The sequence below is a fragment of the Oncorhynchus clarkii genome, chromosome 25, assembly GCF_045791955.1.
Source record: "Oncorhynchus clarkii lewisi isolate Uvic-CL-2024 chromosome 25, UVic_Ocla_1.0, whole genome shotgun sequence".
In the NCBI taxonomy this organism is placed as follows: Eukaryota; Metazoa; Chordata; class Actinopteri; order Salmoniformes; family Salmonidae; genus Oncorhynchus; species Oncorhynchus clarkii.
In genome coordinates, this window is record NC_092171.1 from 41429484 (window position 1) to 41447854 (window position 18371).

At 46.1% G+C, this 18371-nt stretch overlaps 2 protein-coding genes across 4 annotated transcripts in view; both read left to right on the forward strand.

The window, feature by feature from the left end:
• Nucleotides 1–5340, forward strand: part of LOC139383475 (E3 ubiquitin-protein ligase TRIM9) — an 89483-nt gene extending 84143 nt beyond the window's left edge. For both annotated transcript variants that reach the window (XM_071128030.1, XM_071128031.1), the window contains 3 exons: nt 1264–1567; nt 3730–3892; nt 5199–5340. In XM_071128030.1, coding sequence (XP_070984131.1) covers nt 1264–1567; nt 3730–3892; nt 5199–5276 — 545 coding nt within the window. In that variant the 3' untranslated portion in view covers nt 5277–5340. The remainder of the gene's footprint in view (nt 1–1263; nt 1568–3729; nt 3893–5198) is intronic.
• Nucleotides 5341–16727: 11387 nt separating this feature from the next.
• Nucleotides 16728–18371, forward strand: part of LOC139384166 (glycogen phosphorylase, liver form-like) — a 29537-nt gene continuing 27893 nt past the window's right edge. Inside the window, exon 1 of one of the 2 annotated variants that reach the window (XM_071128866.1) lies at nt 16728–17072. In XM_071128866.1, the coding sequence (XP_070984967.1) occupies nt 16830–17072 (243 nt within the window). In that variant the 5' untranslated portion in view covers nt 16728–16829. The remainder of the gene's footprint in view (nt 17073–18371) is intronic. The other variant, XM_071128867.1, reaches the window with a different exon arrangement.

The following is an 18371-nucleotide window of genomic DNA, read 5'->3' on the forward strand; positions in this document are numbered from 1 at the left end:
AGGCTGGTTGGAATATGTTTGAGTCTTCTCTGTGATACTAAAATGGCCACTGAAAAGAAGCAGTTTCCCTGATAAACTCAACACGACTTTTACAGTCTCTACCACCCTCCCTCCCCCTCACCCTCCACCCTCACCTCCTACACACTGTGCTTTTACTCTGCTCACTCACACTCTCTCCCTTCCCCTCACTCTCTCTTTTTCTCTGCCCCACTTTCTCCCCCCCCCCCTCTTCATCTCTCGCTCTCTCTTTCTTTCACTCTCTCTCCCTCCCAACTTTCTTCCCCTTCTTCCTCTCTCTCTCTCTCTTTCTTTCTCTCCCCCTCTCTCCCCACTTTCTTCTCCCTCTTCCTCTCTCTCTCTCTTTCTTTCTTTCACTCTCTCTCTCTCCCAACTTTCTTCCCCCCTCTTCCTCTCTCTTTTTTTTTCTCTCTTTCTCTTGCCGTCTTTCTCCCTCTCTCGCTCTCCCTCTATTCATTTCACATTGCACCTGGACAATCTCCATGTGATATGCAAATACTGGCCACAGGTATGGATGGTTCACACACCCTTTAACTCTCTCCTTGCTGAATGTCTCCTGCGCTCTACTCTGCTCCACTCCTAACCTGATCATTGCCAATGTCATCACAGCAACCAATCATTGAATTGATAACCAAAGGGTGAGCAGTTTGCTGTCCAATGAGGGCTTCAGTTATTCCAGGTTTCACTGGGAACCTCCAATCAACATTTTTTTTTAAACTTATGTTCCCATGGGAACTCTCGTGTTCTGATGTTCCAATTACCATGGTAACAGTATCAAGTCCCACAGAGCGCCCACAGAGATAGCAACGGCCCTCTCCTTGAGTGTCTAATGGACTATTGTATTTGTAATATCTGTCATTTATTTATAATAATAGTGTATTTGACAGTATGTGCCAGAGATATGTGTTTAAGCCTGTACCGTACCGTAGAGTAACAGCCAGTACATAAGTCTTCTATTCTGATAACACTCTGGGATGCAGTAGCTGTCATTCCACTCCTTGTATGCATGTGTCATATGCCAAAGACAATGTTCGTCAAGCAGTGGAATGATAGCTAACAACGTGAACAACTTGAGGTCCCTGGGACCGAGTTTGGGAAACGCTGGTCTAACCTCACCTCAGACCACCAGTTTCTAGCCTCATCTCCTCTGTTAGGTGTTTTCACCATGCTGATGGTTCCTTATGGTGGGAAAACATAAAAGTTAACCTCTTTATCTGTCTGTGTGTGTGTGTCTACTTCTTGTAGTTGCCTGGTTCACCTTTGACCCCGCGTCAGCCCACCCTGACATCATCCTCTCCAATGACAACCTGACGGTGACGTGCAACAGCTACGATGACAGGGTGGTCATGGGTAATTCAGGCTTCTCCCGCGGTGTGCACTACTGGGAGATCACGGTGGATCGCTACGACAACCACCCGGACCCTGCGTTTGGGGTTGCCCGCGGCGACGTGCTGAAGGACGTGATGCTGGGTAAAGACGATAGGGCCTGGGCCATGTACGTGGACAACAACCGCTCCTGGTTCATGCACAACAACTCACACACCAACAGGTAGGTCACCTGGTACACCTGATGCATCCACACCAACAGGTAGGTCACCTGGTATACCTGATGCATCCACACCAACAGCTAATGGAGAGGCTTTGTATAATGAAACACCAACCAATCCACTCTGGCTAGTGTAACAGTGTTGCTTCCATCCATCTCCTCGCCCCTGACCTCCTCGCCCCTGACCATCTCCTCGCCCCTGACCTGGGCTCAAACTAGTGACCCTCTGAACACATCGACAACAGTCACCCGCAAAGCATCGTTACCTACAGCTCTATAAAAGCCACGGCCCTTGCAGAGCAAGAGAAACAACTACTTCCAGGTCTCCGAACGAGTGACGTCAAAGATTGAAACGCTACTAGCGCACACTGCTAACTAGCTAGCCATTTCACACCGGTTACTCTCACCCCCCTTTGACCTCCTTCCCCACAGCAACCAGTGATCCAGATCACGGCACCAATGTAACAGTGTTACTTCCGTCCCTCTCCTCGCCCCAACCTGAACTCCAAACAGGGACCCTCTGAACACATTGACAACAGTCACCCTCGAAACATCGTTACTTATCGCTCCACAAAAGCCGCGGGGAAACTACTTCGAGGTCTCATAGCGAGTGACGTCACCGATTTTTAAACACAACTAGCTGCTTAACCAGCTGACCATTTCTCACCGGTTACACGACTGTGAAGATACTGCTTCTTTTCCCTGTATGCTTAAGATGTGTCAGTAGGACTCAAATCAAATCTAATTGTATTTGTCACATGCTTGGTAAACAACAAGTGTAGACATAGTGAAATGCTTACGGTCCTTTTCCCACGATGCAAGTTTTTATTTTTCTTAAGAAGAAAGAAAAAGGACTGTAGGTATTTACAGAGCTTTCAGAAAGTATTCACACCCTTTCACCTATTCCACATTTTGTTGCGTTATAAAGTGATTAAATATTTATTTTTTCTCACCATAGTGTTGACTCAAGGGTGGGAATACTTACTGTATGTAAATTAGATATTTAATTTATTAATTTTTTGTAAAAATGTAAACATGCGTTCACTTTCTCATTATTAATATTATTAATCATTTTTTGATTTTTTTAAAATAAAATAATTTATGACGAACATCCGGTGTTTCTATGTCAAACAGTGCATTCGGAAAGTATTCAGACCCTTTGACTTTTTCCCCACTTTGTTACGTTACAGCCTTATTCTAAAATTGATTAAATTGTTTTTTTTCTTCCTCATCCATCTACACACAAGACCCCATAATGACATCACAATACCCCATAATAACATCACAATACCCCATAATGCCATCACAATACCCCATAATGACATCACAATACCCCATAATGACATCACAATACCCCATAATGACATCACAATACCCCATAATGACAAAGCAAAAACAGGTTTTTCGATTTGGGTGGAATGCTGCATAGATGGTTGTCCTTCTGGAAGGGTCTCCCATCTCCACAGAGGAACTCCGGAGGTCTCTCAGAGTGACCATCGGGTTTTTGTTCACCTCCCTGACCAAGGCCCTTTTCTCCAGATTGCTCAGTTTGGCCGGGCGGCCAGCTCTAGGAAGAGTATTGATGGTTCCAAACTTCTTCCATTTAAGAATAATGGAGGCCACTGTGTTCTTGGGGACCTTCAATGCTGCAGACAATTTTTGGTAACCTTCCCCAGATCTGTGACTCAACACAATCCTGTCTCTGAGCTCTACGGCCAATTCCTTCGACCTCATGGCTTGGTTTTTGCTCTGACATGCACTGTCAACTATCGGACCTTATATAGACAGGTGTGTTCCTTTCCAAATCATGTCCAATCAATTGAATTTACCACAGGTGGACTCCAATAAAGTTGTAGAAACATCTCAAGGATGATCGATGGAAACAGGATGCACCTGAGCTCAATTTGGAGTGTTATAGCAAAGGGTCTGAATACTTATTTACATAAGGTATTTCTGTTTTTTTTATACATTTGCTAAAATTTCAGGAAAACCTGTAATTCACTTTGTCATTATGGGGTTTTGCGTGTAGATTGATGAGAATTGTATATTATTTGATCAATTTTAGAATAATGCTGTAACGTAACAAAATGTGGACAAAGGGAAGGGGTCTGAATATTGTATACTATGCATACTGTATGTATTTGACATTCTGTGTGTCTCTTCAGGACGGACGGGGGCGTCAGTAAAGGGGCTACAGTAGGAGTGTTGTTAGACTTCACCAGAAGGGTCCTCATCTTCCTCATCAACGACGAACAGCAGGGTCCTGTGGCCTTCGAAGGCATCGAGGGGCTCTACTACCCTGCTATCAGCCTCAACCGAAACGTACAGGTAACATATAAACAACATAGAAACAACGTTATAGCCCCAACGTAGAAACAACGTTATAGCCCCAACGTAGAAACAACGTTATAGCCCCAACGTAGATACAACGATATAGCCCCAATGTAGAAACAACGCTATAGCCCCAACGTAGAAACAACGTTATAGCCCCAACGTAGAAACAACGTTATAGCACCAACGTAGAAACAACGCTATAGCCCCAACGTAGATACAACGCTATAGCCCCAACGTAGAAACAACGTTATAGCCCCAACGTAGAAACAACGCTATAGCCCCAACGTAGATACAACGATATAGCCCCAATGTAGAAACAACGTTACAGCCCCAACGTAGATACAACGCTATAGCCCCAACATAGAAACAACGTTATAGCCCCAACGTAGATACAACGTTATAGCCCCAACGTAGATACAACGATATAGCCCCAATGTAGAAACAACGATATAGCCCCAACGTAGAAACAACGCTATAGCCCCAACGTAGAAACAACGCTATAGCCCCAACGTAGAAACAACGTTATAGCCCCAACGTAGAACCTTACAGTTTCTAGTCCAACACTCTAACCACTAGGCTACACTGCCACCCCAGCTTGAGACAGCCATTTGTAGTTCTGTATGATAGCCACATTAGCAACTAATTAGCGTTCCATTTTTTGGGGAGGGCGACAGGGGTAAACACAGGAGAATATATTGATAAAAGTCACCTTGTCCAAGAGAGATTTACACGGTTGTCAAAACGTCAGGCCAGACGTAAGCCTCCACTAAACACAAACCCTCATATGTAGTTGGGGCGGCAGGGTAGCCTAGCGGTTAGAGCGGTGGACTAGCAACCGAGAGGTTGCAAGATCAAATCCCCCGAGCTGACAAGGTAACAATCTGTTGTTCTGCCCCTGAACAAGACAGTTAACCCACTGTTCCCCAGCTGTCATTGAAAATAAGAAATTGTTCTTAACTGACTTGCCTAGTTAAATAAAAGGTAAAATAAAAAAAGTATTTCTAAAATCTCCTACAGAAAAAATGAATGGTGAAAAAACGATTGGAACTGTTTGACTGCTGGGTTTTATGGGTATCGTGGCTCTATTGGTAATGCAGTGCTTGCTAACACCTCATGCAGTGATACAATAGCTCAGTCTATTTCACATTAGTTCAACAGCTCCACCTGCTGTTCAATACCTGCAATGACATCTACAGATTGTTCGATCTGCTTCGAGAACTATTATTTTCTGCTGCTAGGATATGAGGAGGAGGAGGATGAGGAAGGAGGAGGAAGATTATGATTTTTGTTTGTTCTGTAGGTGACCCTGCACACCGGCCTGCCCATTCCTGACTTCTACACTCCAGGGGAAGCAGACCTGTCTGGCTCAGTGTGTTAAGGAGTTGACTCAGCACTGCAGTGAAGCAAGACAAGACAAAGGGCTAACGTCCCAAATGGCACACCCTATTCCCTTCATAGTGCACAGGGCTCATAGAGCTCTGGTCAAACGTAGTGCACTATATAGGGAATAGGGTGCCATTTGGGACTCAGAGAATGGCAACAAGCTGCTCACCTTCTGGGCTCTCTAAGTGTTGATCCCAAATGGCACCCTATTCCCTATATAGTGCACTACTCTTAGCTAGACTCATGCTAAAAGTAGTCTGCTATATAAGGAATAGGGTCGTTCAACTCACAGCCATGTACACAACACCACATCCCTATTCCCTAGCTTCTATAGACCAACCAGGCCCATTGTCATATGTCAGACAGCGCAACCGTCGCCTGTTGATCCTAGGACTAGCGTTGGGTTGGAGTGATGTCAGAGTCTGACGCAAGACAATGCTCCTGCCCTCTACAGACCACTGGACGGTCTGGACCCATAGGCTTGACTGTACAGTACAAGATACTCTCAATACCCAGGCCATACAGTTACTGTACAAACTTACTGAGCCATCAACACCCAACTCTCAATACCCAGCCATACAGTTACTGTACAAACTTACTGAGCCATCAACACCAACTCTCAATACCCAGCCATACAGTTACTGTACAAACTTACTGAGCCATCAACACCCAACTCTCAATACCCAGCCATACAGTTACTGTACAAACTTACTGAGCCATCAACACCCAACTCTCAATACCCAGCCATACAGTTACTGTACAAACTTACTGAGCCATCAACACCCAACTCTCAATACCCAGCCATAGAGTTACTGTACAAACTTACTGAGCCATCAACACCCAACTCTCAATACCCAGCCATAGAGTTACTGTACAAACTTACTGAGCCATCAACACCAACTCTCAATACCCAGCCATACAGTTACTGTACAAACTTACTGAGCCATCAACACCAACTCTCAACTGGAAATGGAACTCTGATTTGGCTTAATTATTATGATTGGTTGAAAAGTGAACTAGATTCATCCATCCAACCAATCCAAGAAGATGACTTACTGCTCATCACCAGACTCTAGAACCCCTCTAGACTCTAGAACCCTGTCCAGTTAGTTCTGGTTCTAGATCTATGAAGAAGACAACATAATATGTCATCATAGAACCTTTAACTTTAGACATTCTCTGTCTCTCTGTTTCTCTCTCTGTCTCTCGCTCTCGCTCTCTCTTTGTCGCTCTCTCAGCAACACACACACACACACACACACCGACCCTGTTACCATTGCCTGTACAAACCACTTCTCCACACTAACATTTCAACAGAATCCTTGTCCAACCAAACACACATACATGAGACTGCAGAATGGAACAGGAGTGGATTACCCTTGATGACAGCCAGGGGGAGCAGAAGAGGACACTCATCTACCTGCTGAAGAGGCCCGCTGGGCAAAAACTGGTTGAATCAACGTTGTTTCCACGTCATTTCAACCAAGAAAATTCAATGTGATGAAGTTGAATCAACGCGAAAAACTGATTGGATTTGAAACAGAGTAATCAACGTAAGGGAATTCTGTCATTTCTTTCACCAAACTTGTAACTTCAATCCAATGACATGCTGACATTTTGTTGTTGATTTCACGTTAGTTGACAAGTCAACCAAATGTATATCAAAACTAGACGTTGAACTAATGTCTGTTCCCAGTGGAGGAGGACTGGCTGATGTAATGATCCCTGAAAGAAAGCAATAGGCTGAGTTCCAAATAGCACCCTACTCTCTTTGTAGTGCACTACAATACACCAGGGTCCATAAGGTAGTGCACTACTTTAGACCAGGGCCTATAGGGTAGTGCACTACAATAGACCAGGGCCCATAGGGTAGTGCACTACTTTAGACCAGGGCCTATAGGGTTGTGCACTACAATAGAGCAGGGCCCATAGGGTAGTGCACTACTTTAGACCAGGGCCTATAGGGTTGTGCACTACAATAGAGCAGGGCCCATAGGGTAGTGCACTACTGTTGACCAGGGCCCCATAGTTCAATACACTACTGTTGACCAGGGCACATAGATGTTTGCTGCTCTCAAACTGGCCCGTAGCGTTCTGGTCAAATGTAGAGCCCCACATAGAGAACTGGGTGCCATGTGGGACGGATTGTCACGTAGGACGGACTGCCATGTGGGACGGACTGTCATGTGGGACGGACTGCCATGTGGGACGGACTGTCACGTAGGACGGACTGTCATGTGGGACGGACTGTCATGTGGGACGGACTGCCATGTGGGACGGACTGTCACGTAGGACGGACTGTCATGTGGGACGGACCGCCATGTGGGACGGACTGTCACGTAGGACGGACTGTCATGTGGGACGGACCGCCATGTGGGAAGGACTGCCATGTGGGACGGACCGCCATGTGGGACGGACTGTCACGTAGGACGGACTGCCATGTGGGACGGACTGCCATGTGGGAAGGACTGCCATGTGGGACGGACTGTCACGTAGGACGGACCGCCATGTGGGACGGACTGCCATGTGGGACGGACTGCCATGCGGGACGGACTGCCATGTGGGACGGACTGCCATGTGGGAAGGACCGTCATGTGGGACGGACTGCCATGTGGGAAGGACTGCCATGTGGGAAGGACTGCCATGTGGGACGGACTGCCATGTGGGACGGACTGCCATGTGGGACGGACTGCCATGTGGGACGGACTGTCATGTGGGACGGACTGTCATGTGGGACGGACTGTCACGTAGGACGGACTGCCATGTGGGACGGACTGTCACGTAGGACGGACTGCCATGTGGGACGGACTGTCACGTAGGACGGACTGCCATGTGGGACGGACTGTCACGTAGGACGGACTGCCATGTGGGACGGACTGTCACGTGGGACGGACTGTCACGTAGGACGGACTGTCACGTAGGACGGACTGTCATGTGGGACGGACTGTAGACATGGACTGTATTTCTATTGTATTATGTAAATTAGACGCTACCAGAGGCTGTGCTTTTTAAACCTGAATCTCATCCGTAGTTTGTAACCAACGAAATACAGTCGACTTATTCTATTCTACTAAGAAGACCTTTATTTATTCAAACCTATATCCCACATGGCGTTCCCTAAATGAACTACTTCTGCCCAGGGCTCGTCGGGATGCCACTTCCTCTGTTTCTCCACAGTACATCTGTCAGTGAGATAGATATAAACGCTGAATATATGTCTGTCTGTTCGTGCGTCCCATTCGTTGGTGTTGGGGGTGGTGGTGGTTTGGGTGGTGGTGGTGGTGGGATTGGTGTTGGGGTGGAGGTGGTGGTGGGATTGGGGGTGGAGGTGGTGTTGGGGGTGGTGGTGGAGGTGGTGGTGGGATTGGTGTTGGGGTGGAGGTGGTGGTGGGATTGGTGGTGGAGGTGATGGTGGGATTGGGGGTGAGGTTGTGGTGGAGGTTGTGGTAGTGTTGGGGGTGGAGGTGGTGTTGGGGTTGGAGGTGATGGTGGAGGTGGTGTTGGGGGTGGAGGTGGTAGGTGGGGTGGAGGTGGTGTGATTAGGGGTGCAGGTGGTGTTGGGGGTGGTGGTGGAGGTGGTGGTGGGATTGGGGGTGGAGATGGTGTTGGTGGGGAGGTTGTGGTAGTGTTGGGGGTGGTGGTGGAGGTGGTGGTGGGATTGGGGGTGGAGATGGTGTTGGTGGGGAGGTTGTGGTAGTGTTGGGGGTGGTGGTGGGATTGGGGGTGGAGATGGTGTTGGTGGGGAGGTTGTGGTAGTGTTGGGGGTGGTGGTGGAGGTGGTGGTGGGATTGGGGGTGGAGATGGTGTTGGTGGGGAGGTTGTGGTAGTGTTGGGGGTGGTGGTGGAGGTGGTGGTGGGATTGGGGGTGGAGATGGTGTTGGTGGGGAGGTTGTGGTAGTGTTGGGGGTGGTGGTGGAGGTGGTGGTGGGATTGGGGGTGGAGATGGTGTTGGTGGGGAGGTTGTGGTAGTGTTGGGGGTGGTGGTGGAGGTGGTGGTGGGATTGGGGGTGGAGATGGTGTTGGTGGGGAGGTTGTGGTAGTGTTGGAGGTGGTGGTGGGATTGGGGGTGGAGATGGTGTTGGTGGGGAGGTTGTGGTAGTGTTGGGGGTGGTGGTGGAGGTGGTGGTGGGATTGGGGGTGGAGATGGTGTTGGTGGGGAGGTTGTGGTAGTGTTGGGGGTGGTGGTGGAGGTGGTGGTGGGATTGGGGGTGGAGATGGTGTTGGTGGGGAGGTTGTGGTAGTGTTGGGGGTGGTGGTGGAGGTGGTGGTGGGATTGGGGGTGGAGATGGTGTTGGTGGGGAGGTTGTGGTAGTGTTGGGGGTGGAGGTGATGGGGATAATGTATTTATATTTTTTATTGAACCTTTATTGAACCTTTATTGAACCTTTATTGAACTAGACAAGTCAGTTAAGAACACGTTTTTATAATGCTTGATGTTTCACTCCTGTCTGTTTTGAAATAAGGGGCTACTGCAACGCAGCGTACTAATGCTCTTCCTGTAGATGACTGAATCCTAGGGTCCCATATAGCACCCTATACCCTATAGAGTGAACCACTTTACACCAGTGGCCATAGGGCTCTGGTCAAAAGTAGTGCACTAACTAGGCCAGCGGTTCTCAAAGTGGGGTACTGTAGGGTATCCGTTTTAGTAGATCTCAATATATACACTTCATGACCAAAAGTATGTGGACACCTACTCGTCAAATATCTTATTCCAAAATCATGGGCATTAATATGAAGTTTGTCCCCTTTTTGCTGCTGTAACAGCCTCCTCCACTCTTCTGGGAAGGCTTTCCACTAGATGATGGAACATTGCTGCTATAACAGCCTCCACTCTTCTGGGAAGGCTTTCCTCTAGATGATGGAACATTGCTGCTGTAACAGCCTCCACTCTTCTGGGAAGGCTTTCCACTAGATGATGGAACATTGCTGCTGTAACAGCCTCCACTCTTCTGGGAAGGCTTTCCACTAGATGATGGAACATTGCTGCTGTAACAGCCTCCACTCTTCTGGGAAGGCTTTCCACTAGATGTTGGAACATTGCTGCTGTAACAGCCTCCACTCTTCTGGGAAGGCTTTCCACTAGATGATGGAACATTGCTGCGGGGACTTGCTTCCATTCAGCTGCACTGATGTTGGGCTGATCAGCGGCACTGATGTTGGGCTATTAGGCCTGGCTCGAAGTCGGCGTTCTAATTCATCCCAAAGGTGTTCGATGGGGTTGAGGTCAGGGCTCTGTGCAGGCCAGTCGAGTTCTTCAACACCGTTCTCGACAAACTATTTATGTACGGACCTCGCTTTGTGCACGGGGGCCTTGCCATGCTGAAACAGGAAAGGGCCTTCCCCAAACTGTTGCCACCAAGTTGGAAGCACAGAATCGTCTAGAATGTCATTGTATGCTGTAGCGTTAAGATTTCCCTTCACTAAGAACTAAGGGACCTAGCCTGAACCATGAAAAACACGGCGGTCCCGTTCTGTGAGCTTGTGTGGCCTACCACTTCGCGGCTGAGCCGTTGTTGCTCCTAGACGTTTCCACTTCACAATAACAGCACTTACAGTTGACCGGGGGGCAGCTCTGGCAGGGCAGAAATTTCACGAACTGACTGACTTGTAGGAAAAGTGGCATCCTATGACGGTGCCACATTTGAAAGTCACTGAGCTCTTCAGTAAGGGCCATTCTACTGCCAATGTTTGTCTATGGAGATTGCATGTCTGTGTGCTCGATTTTATACACCTGTCAGCAAACGGGTGTTGCTGAAATAGCCGAATCCACTAATTTGAAGGGGTGTCCACATACTTTTTTATTTTTATTTTTACATATAGTCAATATTACTAACAACAACAGATTAAAATAATTTTGGCGAAGGGATCCGTGGAATAAGTTAAGAGAGTGTAATACAATAAAATACAATGTAATTTGATTAATCTACACTTTTCTGTCCTCAACCCTGGGCCTGGGTGGCTTACAGGGATATTGGTATCCACAGTACTCCACCAATTGTACATTTTTCAACTCGATTACCCCCCAAAATATTATATTTTTTACAAACAGAAATGCACTGTAATTTAAGCTTTAAAATGGCAATGATTTGTTTCTGCCTCGTGGCAAAATGAGTAGAATTGCAGAAAATTCGGCAACATTTTCTCGTTGCCAAAGAGATGGGTCTTTAAAACGTTCCTTCCCCGGCACCAAAGACTTGGTTCGTCCGGCAACGCAATGCCAACGTCATAGTAGAAGTCCTCGTATTTTTATCTCACTCGAGTTGTGTTCTGATTAGGAGTTTGAGAACCCCTTATCTAAGACATCGTTTTTTTGTACGATTGTTCTTGAAAATGCTCTTTATGTGAAGGAGATGTATAGATGGATTGATTATTGATGTTTAGACAGAGTATCTTTGATTTTTCATATAACATTGTTGTTCTTTCTTTTTCTTTTTTTTAACTTAATATATGAATTTAATGATGAATGGAATATCCCATGAAGGTATTAGCTGTCTACAAGCAGGTCTGTTTCCTGGTTGTCTATACAAGCAGGGCTGTTTCCTGGTTGTCTACAAGCAGGGCTGTTTCCTGGTTGTCTACAAGCAGGGCTGTTTCCTGGTTGTCTACAAGCAGGGCTGTTTCCTGGTTGTCTACAAGCAGGGCTGTTTCCTGGTTGTCTATAAGCAGGGCTGTTTCCTGGTTGTCTACAAGCAGGGCTGTTTCCTGGTTGTCTACAAGCAGTGCTGTTTCCTGGTTGTCTATAAGCAGGGCTGTTTCCTGGTTGTCTATAAGCAGGGCTGTTTCCTGGTTGTCTACAAGCAGGGCTGTTTCCTGGTTGTCTACAAGCAGGGCTGTTTCCTGGTTGTCTACAAGCAGGGCTGTTTCCTGGTTGTCTACAAGCAGTGCTGTTTCCTGGTTGTCTACAAGCAGGGCTGTTTCCTGGTTGTCTATAAGCAGGGCTGTTTCCTGGTTGTCTACAAGCAGGGCTGTTTCCTGGTTGTCTACAAGCAGGGCTGTTTCCTGGTTGTCTACAAGCAGGGCTGTTTCCTGGTTGTCTACAAGCAGTGCTGTTTCCTGGTTGTCTACAAGCAGTGCTGTTTCCTGGTTGTCTACAAGCAGTGCTGTTTCCTGGTTGTCTACAAGCAGTGCTGTTTCCTGGTTGTCTACAAGCAGTGCTGTTTCCTGGTTGTCTACAAGCAGGACTGTTGACAGGGAGTGGCAAGAAGTAGAATGATAGCACAATCAGACTGTTACCCAGGCTAGCGCTAGTGTTTGATGGGCTACAAAACTTTCAAAAAACAAAGACAGGATGCTTCACTTAGAGCAACTCTCGGACAACTCTAGAACAACTCTCAAACAAGTCTCGAACAACTCTCGAACAACTCTCAAACAAGTCTCGAACAACTCTCGAACAACTCTCAAACAAGTCTCGAACAACTCTCAAACAACTCTCAAACAACTCTCGAACAACTCTCGAACAACTCTAGACCTACTGTAGTGTTTACTTCAGCACACAGTTTCTGTGTCCCAAATGGCACTCAATTCCCTATTTAGGGCAATACATTTGACCTGGGCCCATAGGTCTCTCGTCAAAAGTAGTGAACTATATAGCGAATAGGGTCCCATTGGGGACACAGGCAGTGAGATCAGTGACACTTGGCATTCACCCTGAAATTATCCCTTTTAAAATCCATTCAAAATCCCTTTAAAAACCCCTTTCAAATGGGCTAACTAACTAACTAACTACAGAGGATTTATGTCTTGAGGCATCCTTTTTGTAAGCGTATTAATGTACTTGATGTCATTAGGAATCAAACAAAGCACTCCACAGGGGGATTTGGATGGTCATCAACCATCTTCCAACTGCCGGTTATTTGGGGTGTTGGTTATTTGGGGTGATGGTTATTTGGGGTGATGGTTATTTGGGGTGATGGTTATTTGGGGTGATGGTTATTCGGGGTGTTGGTAGACCTATGGAGATATATTGGGGTGCTGGTAGACCTGTGGAGATATATTGGGGTGTTGGTAGATCTATGGAGATATATTGGGGTGTTGGTCGGCCTATGGAGATATATTGGGGTGTTGGTAGATCTATGGAGATATATTGGGGTGTTGGTCGGCCTATGGAGATATATTGGGGTGTTGGTAGATCTATGGAGATATATTGGGGTGTTGGTAGACCTATGGAGATATATTGGTGTGTTGGTAGACCTGTGGAGATATATTGGGGTGTTGGTAGACCTATGAAGATATATTGGGGTGTTGGTAGACCTATGGAGATATATTGGTGTGTTGGTAGACCTATGGAGATATATTGGTGTGTTGGTAGACCTATGGAGATATATTGGTGTGTTGGTAGACCTATGGAGATATATTGGGGTGTTGGTAGACCTATGGAGATATATTGGGGTGTTGGTAGATCTATGGAGATATATTGGGGTGTTGGTAGACCTATGGAGATATATTGGGGTGTTGGTAGATCTATGGAGATATATTGGGGTGTTGGTAGATCTATGGAGATATATTGGGGTGTTAGTTATTTGGGGGTGTTGGTAGGAGCTATGGAGATACAGTGCATTCGGAAAGTATTCAGACCCCTTGACTTTTTCGACATTTTGTTACATTACAGCCTTATTATAACATGGATGAAATCGTTTTTTCCCTCATTGTTCTACACACAGCACCCCATAATGACATCACAATACCCCATAATGACATCACAATGCCCCTTAATGACATCACAATACCATATAATGACATCACAATACCCCATAATGACAAAGCAAAAACAGGTTTTTAGAAAATGTTGCATATTTAAAAAAAAATATATATATTTTTTTTTTAAAGATATCACATTTACATAAGTATTCAGACCCTTTACTCAGTACTTTGTTGAAGCACCTTTGGCAGCGATTACAGCCTAGAGTCTTCTTGGGTATGACGCTACAAGCTTGGCACACCTGTATTTGGGGAGTTTCTCACTTCTCTGCAGATCCTCTCAAGCTCTGTCAGGTTGGATGAGGAACGTCACTGCACAGCTGTTTTCAGGTCTCTTCAGAGATGTTCAATCGGGTTCAAGTCCGGGCTCTGGCTGGGCCACTCAACGACATTCAAAGACTTGTCCCGAAGCCACTCCTGCGTTGTCTTGGCTGTGTCCTTAGGGTCGTTGTCCTGTTGGAAGGTGAACCATCACCCCCAGTCTGAGGTCCTGAGCGCTCTGGAGCAGGTTTTCATCAAGGATCTCTCTGTACTTTACTACAGTGGTGCCAGGTTTCCTCCAAGCGTGACTCTTGGCATTCAGGCCAAAGAGTTCAATATTGGTTTCATCAGACCATCATGGTCTGAGAGTCTTTTAGGTGCCTTTTGGCAAACTCCAAGCGGGCTGTCATGTGCCTTTTACTGAGGAGTGGCTTCCGTCTGGCCCCTCTAAAGGCCTGATTGTTAGAGTGCTGCAGAGATGGTTGTCCTTCTGGAAGGTTCTCCCATCTCCACAGAGGAACTCTGGAGCTCTGTCAGAGTGACCATCGGGGTTCTTGGTCACCTCCCTGACCAAGGCCATTCTCCACCAATTGCTCAGTTTGGCCGGTCGGCAAGCTCTAGGAAGAGTCTTGGTGGTTCCAAACTTTTGCATTTAAGACTGATGGAGACCACTGTGTTCTTGGAGACCTTCAATGCTGCAGACATTTTTTTGGTACCCTTCCCCCAGATCTGTGCCTTGACACAATCCTGTCTCAGAGCTCTACAGACAATTGGAGTAGAGCTCTGAGACAGGATTGAAGTTTTCTCCTAGATACTGATCTTGGGCCAGTTTTGCATATTCCTCATGGTTGGTTAAGGTTGTGAATTGGAGAAGAGGTAGATGATCCTAGATCTGTATCTAGAGGACATTTCACCCTGGAACTCATTAATGCCATTGCCAACTCTCTAAACACGTAGTTGTTTTTTCTGTTTGCCTCTTTGTTGAGTCATTATGCAGACTACTAGACAGACTCTTTCCCACACTGCCCAAAAATATCTACACAGGCCCAGCACTGAGGAGGTCACTGGACACGTGTGTGTGTGTGTGTGTGTGTGTGTGTGTGTGTGTGTGTGTGTGTGTGTGTGTGTGTGTGTGTGTGTGTGTGTGTGTGTGTGTGTGTGTGTGTGTGTGTGTGTGTTTGTGAGAGATAGAGAGAGAGCGAGTAACAGGTAGACGGAGGGGGACTGAGACAGAGAGAGACGGGGGAGGGAGACAGAGAGAGGGGCGAGGGAGACAGAGAGAGGGGGACTGAGACAGAGAGAGGGGCGAGGGAGACAGAGAGATGGGGGAGGGAAACAGAGAGAGGGGCGAGGGAGACAGAGAGAGGGGCGAGGGAGACAGAGAGAGGGGCGAGGGAGACAGAGAGAGGGGGAGGGAGACAGAGAGAGGGGCGAGGGAGACAGAGAGAGGGGCGAGGGAGACAGAGAGGGGGGGAGGGAGACAGAGAGAGGGTCGAGGGAGACAGATTAAGAGAGTGAGAGAGAGGGGGGGCGAGGGAGACAGAATGAGGGGCAGGAAGACAGAGTGGGGGGTGGGGAATGGGGGGGAGACAGAGAGGGGTTGGGCACAGAGAGGGGGAGGGTCATCTCTGATCTAGGCCAAATTAAGACAAAGATGGTCATTATCCCAATGTTATATAACTATTCCAGGATACAAATTAAATTAGCATTCTTTTGTAAACTAGTTTTTAAAGCAATTTTGAGACTGAATTTATATTTGATTCAACCAAATACAAATGTGTAGATACTGTCGGTACTGGAAGGTTGATGTTGAACTATTGGTGTCATTTATCCATACTCAATTGTAGTTTCTCTAAACCTGCTGTATAGACCATGTTGTCTGATCATTTAAGTCATTTAAGGTGCCTATCCAAGAAGATGTGAGTTGAATGAAATACAAGTTTGAGCACAGGAAACCCACGTGGGTAGTGGTGGTATCAAAAACAAGATGCGTCCTGCAGTCCCTCAAGACAACCTTTCTTTACTCTCCTAATTTAGCATAATTTAGCATAATTTAGCATTCTAGAATTTACATACGGTCGCTGGGCGACACACTGTAGGCAGTTCTCTCAATGTATATAATGCGCGCTTAAGCAATGTGCGTCGGAAATATAAAGTAATAAAATCGAAGCTCTGCTTGGCCGGTTATACAAAAAGTCCAATGTCCTTAAACATTGGTTATACTTTACATATAGTCTGCTTACTTATATGTCAATAAAGACAACTGTTGCTATTGTTATGATTATTGTTATTACTATATTTGGAAGTGTTGCACATATTACGGATCTCTCTGGGTGTTTTCTGTATCTGTGAATATTCAATAAAATGATAAAAAATGATAAATATTTTTCCAATATTTTTCTCTGCGCTCCTCTGCCAGAGGTTGAGAGGTTGGGAGGTTGGGAACACGACACACCTCCTCCTCCATGCACCAATGGACATTAAAGAGGAGGAGACTGACGCTACAGAAAAGCAACTACCTAAACTTAATTTCTCCACTTTAAGAGTTGAAATTGAAAGACTGCCAGCAGCAGTTTTGTTCAGCAGCATGGCGGCTCCTCTCACTGACCAGGAGAAGCGTAAACAGATCAGTATCAGAGGAATTGTCGGGGTGGAGAACGTCGCCGAGTTGAAGAAAGGTTTTAACCGACACCTCCACTTCACTTTGGTCAAAGACAGGAATGTAGCGACGCCGCGGGATTATTACTTCGCCCTCGCGCACACGGTTCGAGATCACCTGGTGGGAAGATGGATCAGAACCCAGCAGTTCTACTACGAGACCGATCCCAAGGTAAAGTTGTTGGCTTTTCCAAATATCATGCTGTACTTTTGTTTGGAGAATTTATCCTGGCTTTACCTGTCTGTCTTGTGCTGTCCTTATTTGGTCCAGTATTAGCTAGTGATGGGTCGTTCCAATGGCTCTTTTTGGTGAACTTTGGGAACCGAATCGTATTTGGTTCCCAGATTTGCATACTGCGTCTACTAACACCTTTTTTTTCCAGTTTCAAACAACGATTATCTGCTAATAAATTACAAAATAATTATCAGAAGATGGTGAATCCTCACTGCAAAAAAATAATACATAGTGGAGAGAGCATATCAATCCGGTCCACGCTCGTTTTTGCACTGCGCCCCCCCCCCCCCAAAAAAAAGAGGGGTTAGGTAAATATGTATCTCAACGTGCATATCACGATCTGACATGGTACCCTACTTTTTTTGGATTAGATTTGCAATTGATTTGCAAATTTGCAAAAAAAAAAAGATTTGCCTCCCTTTCTAATACATGTTTCCGTCTGCTGCTCCTCGTCATCATTATCATCAATATGCACCCTCTGGATGCTTCCCGCTAATATCTCCTTCCTCCTGAAATTTAACCTAATTTCTACAAATCTAATAGCGTTGGATTGGTGGAGACCATAGGTTAGTGGGCGTTTCCACCATTTATTTCTAATAGCGTTGGATTGGTGGAGACCATAGGTTAGTAGGCGTTTCCACCATTTATTTCTAATAGCGTTGGATTGGTGGAGACCATAGGTTAGTGGGCGTTTCCACCATTTATTTCTAATAGCGTTGGATTGGTGGAGACCATAGGTTAGTGGGCGTTTCCACCATTATTTCTAATAGTGTTGGATTGGTGGAGACCATAGGTTAGTGGGCGTTTCCACCATTTCTAATAGCGTTGGATTGGTGGAGACCATAGGTTAGTGGGCGTTTCCACCATTTATTTCTTATTCCAGTCATTTTCCTTTTTTAATTTAGTGAAGGGAGTTAAACAACTGTACACTTTGGGAGGAAGGAGAGAGAAATTCTGAGGAAGACTATATTTAGCCTTACCATGAAGCTATAGGACTCTCATGAAATCATAGTTTCAATGGCCTGGTTGTATTCCGGAATAATCTGAGAGTAGGAGAGCTGATCTCGGATCAGTTTTGACTTTCACATCATAATGAAAAGGATTACACTCCTACTCTGAGAATTTATATTTTATTTTTATTGATACGTGCCAGTGTTGTATTAGTACTGAATGTTGCATGTTCCTGGGATGTGTTCATCACTAGGAAGCACACAGAGAACGGAACTAAAGCTGGGA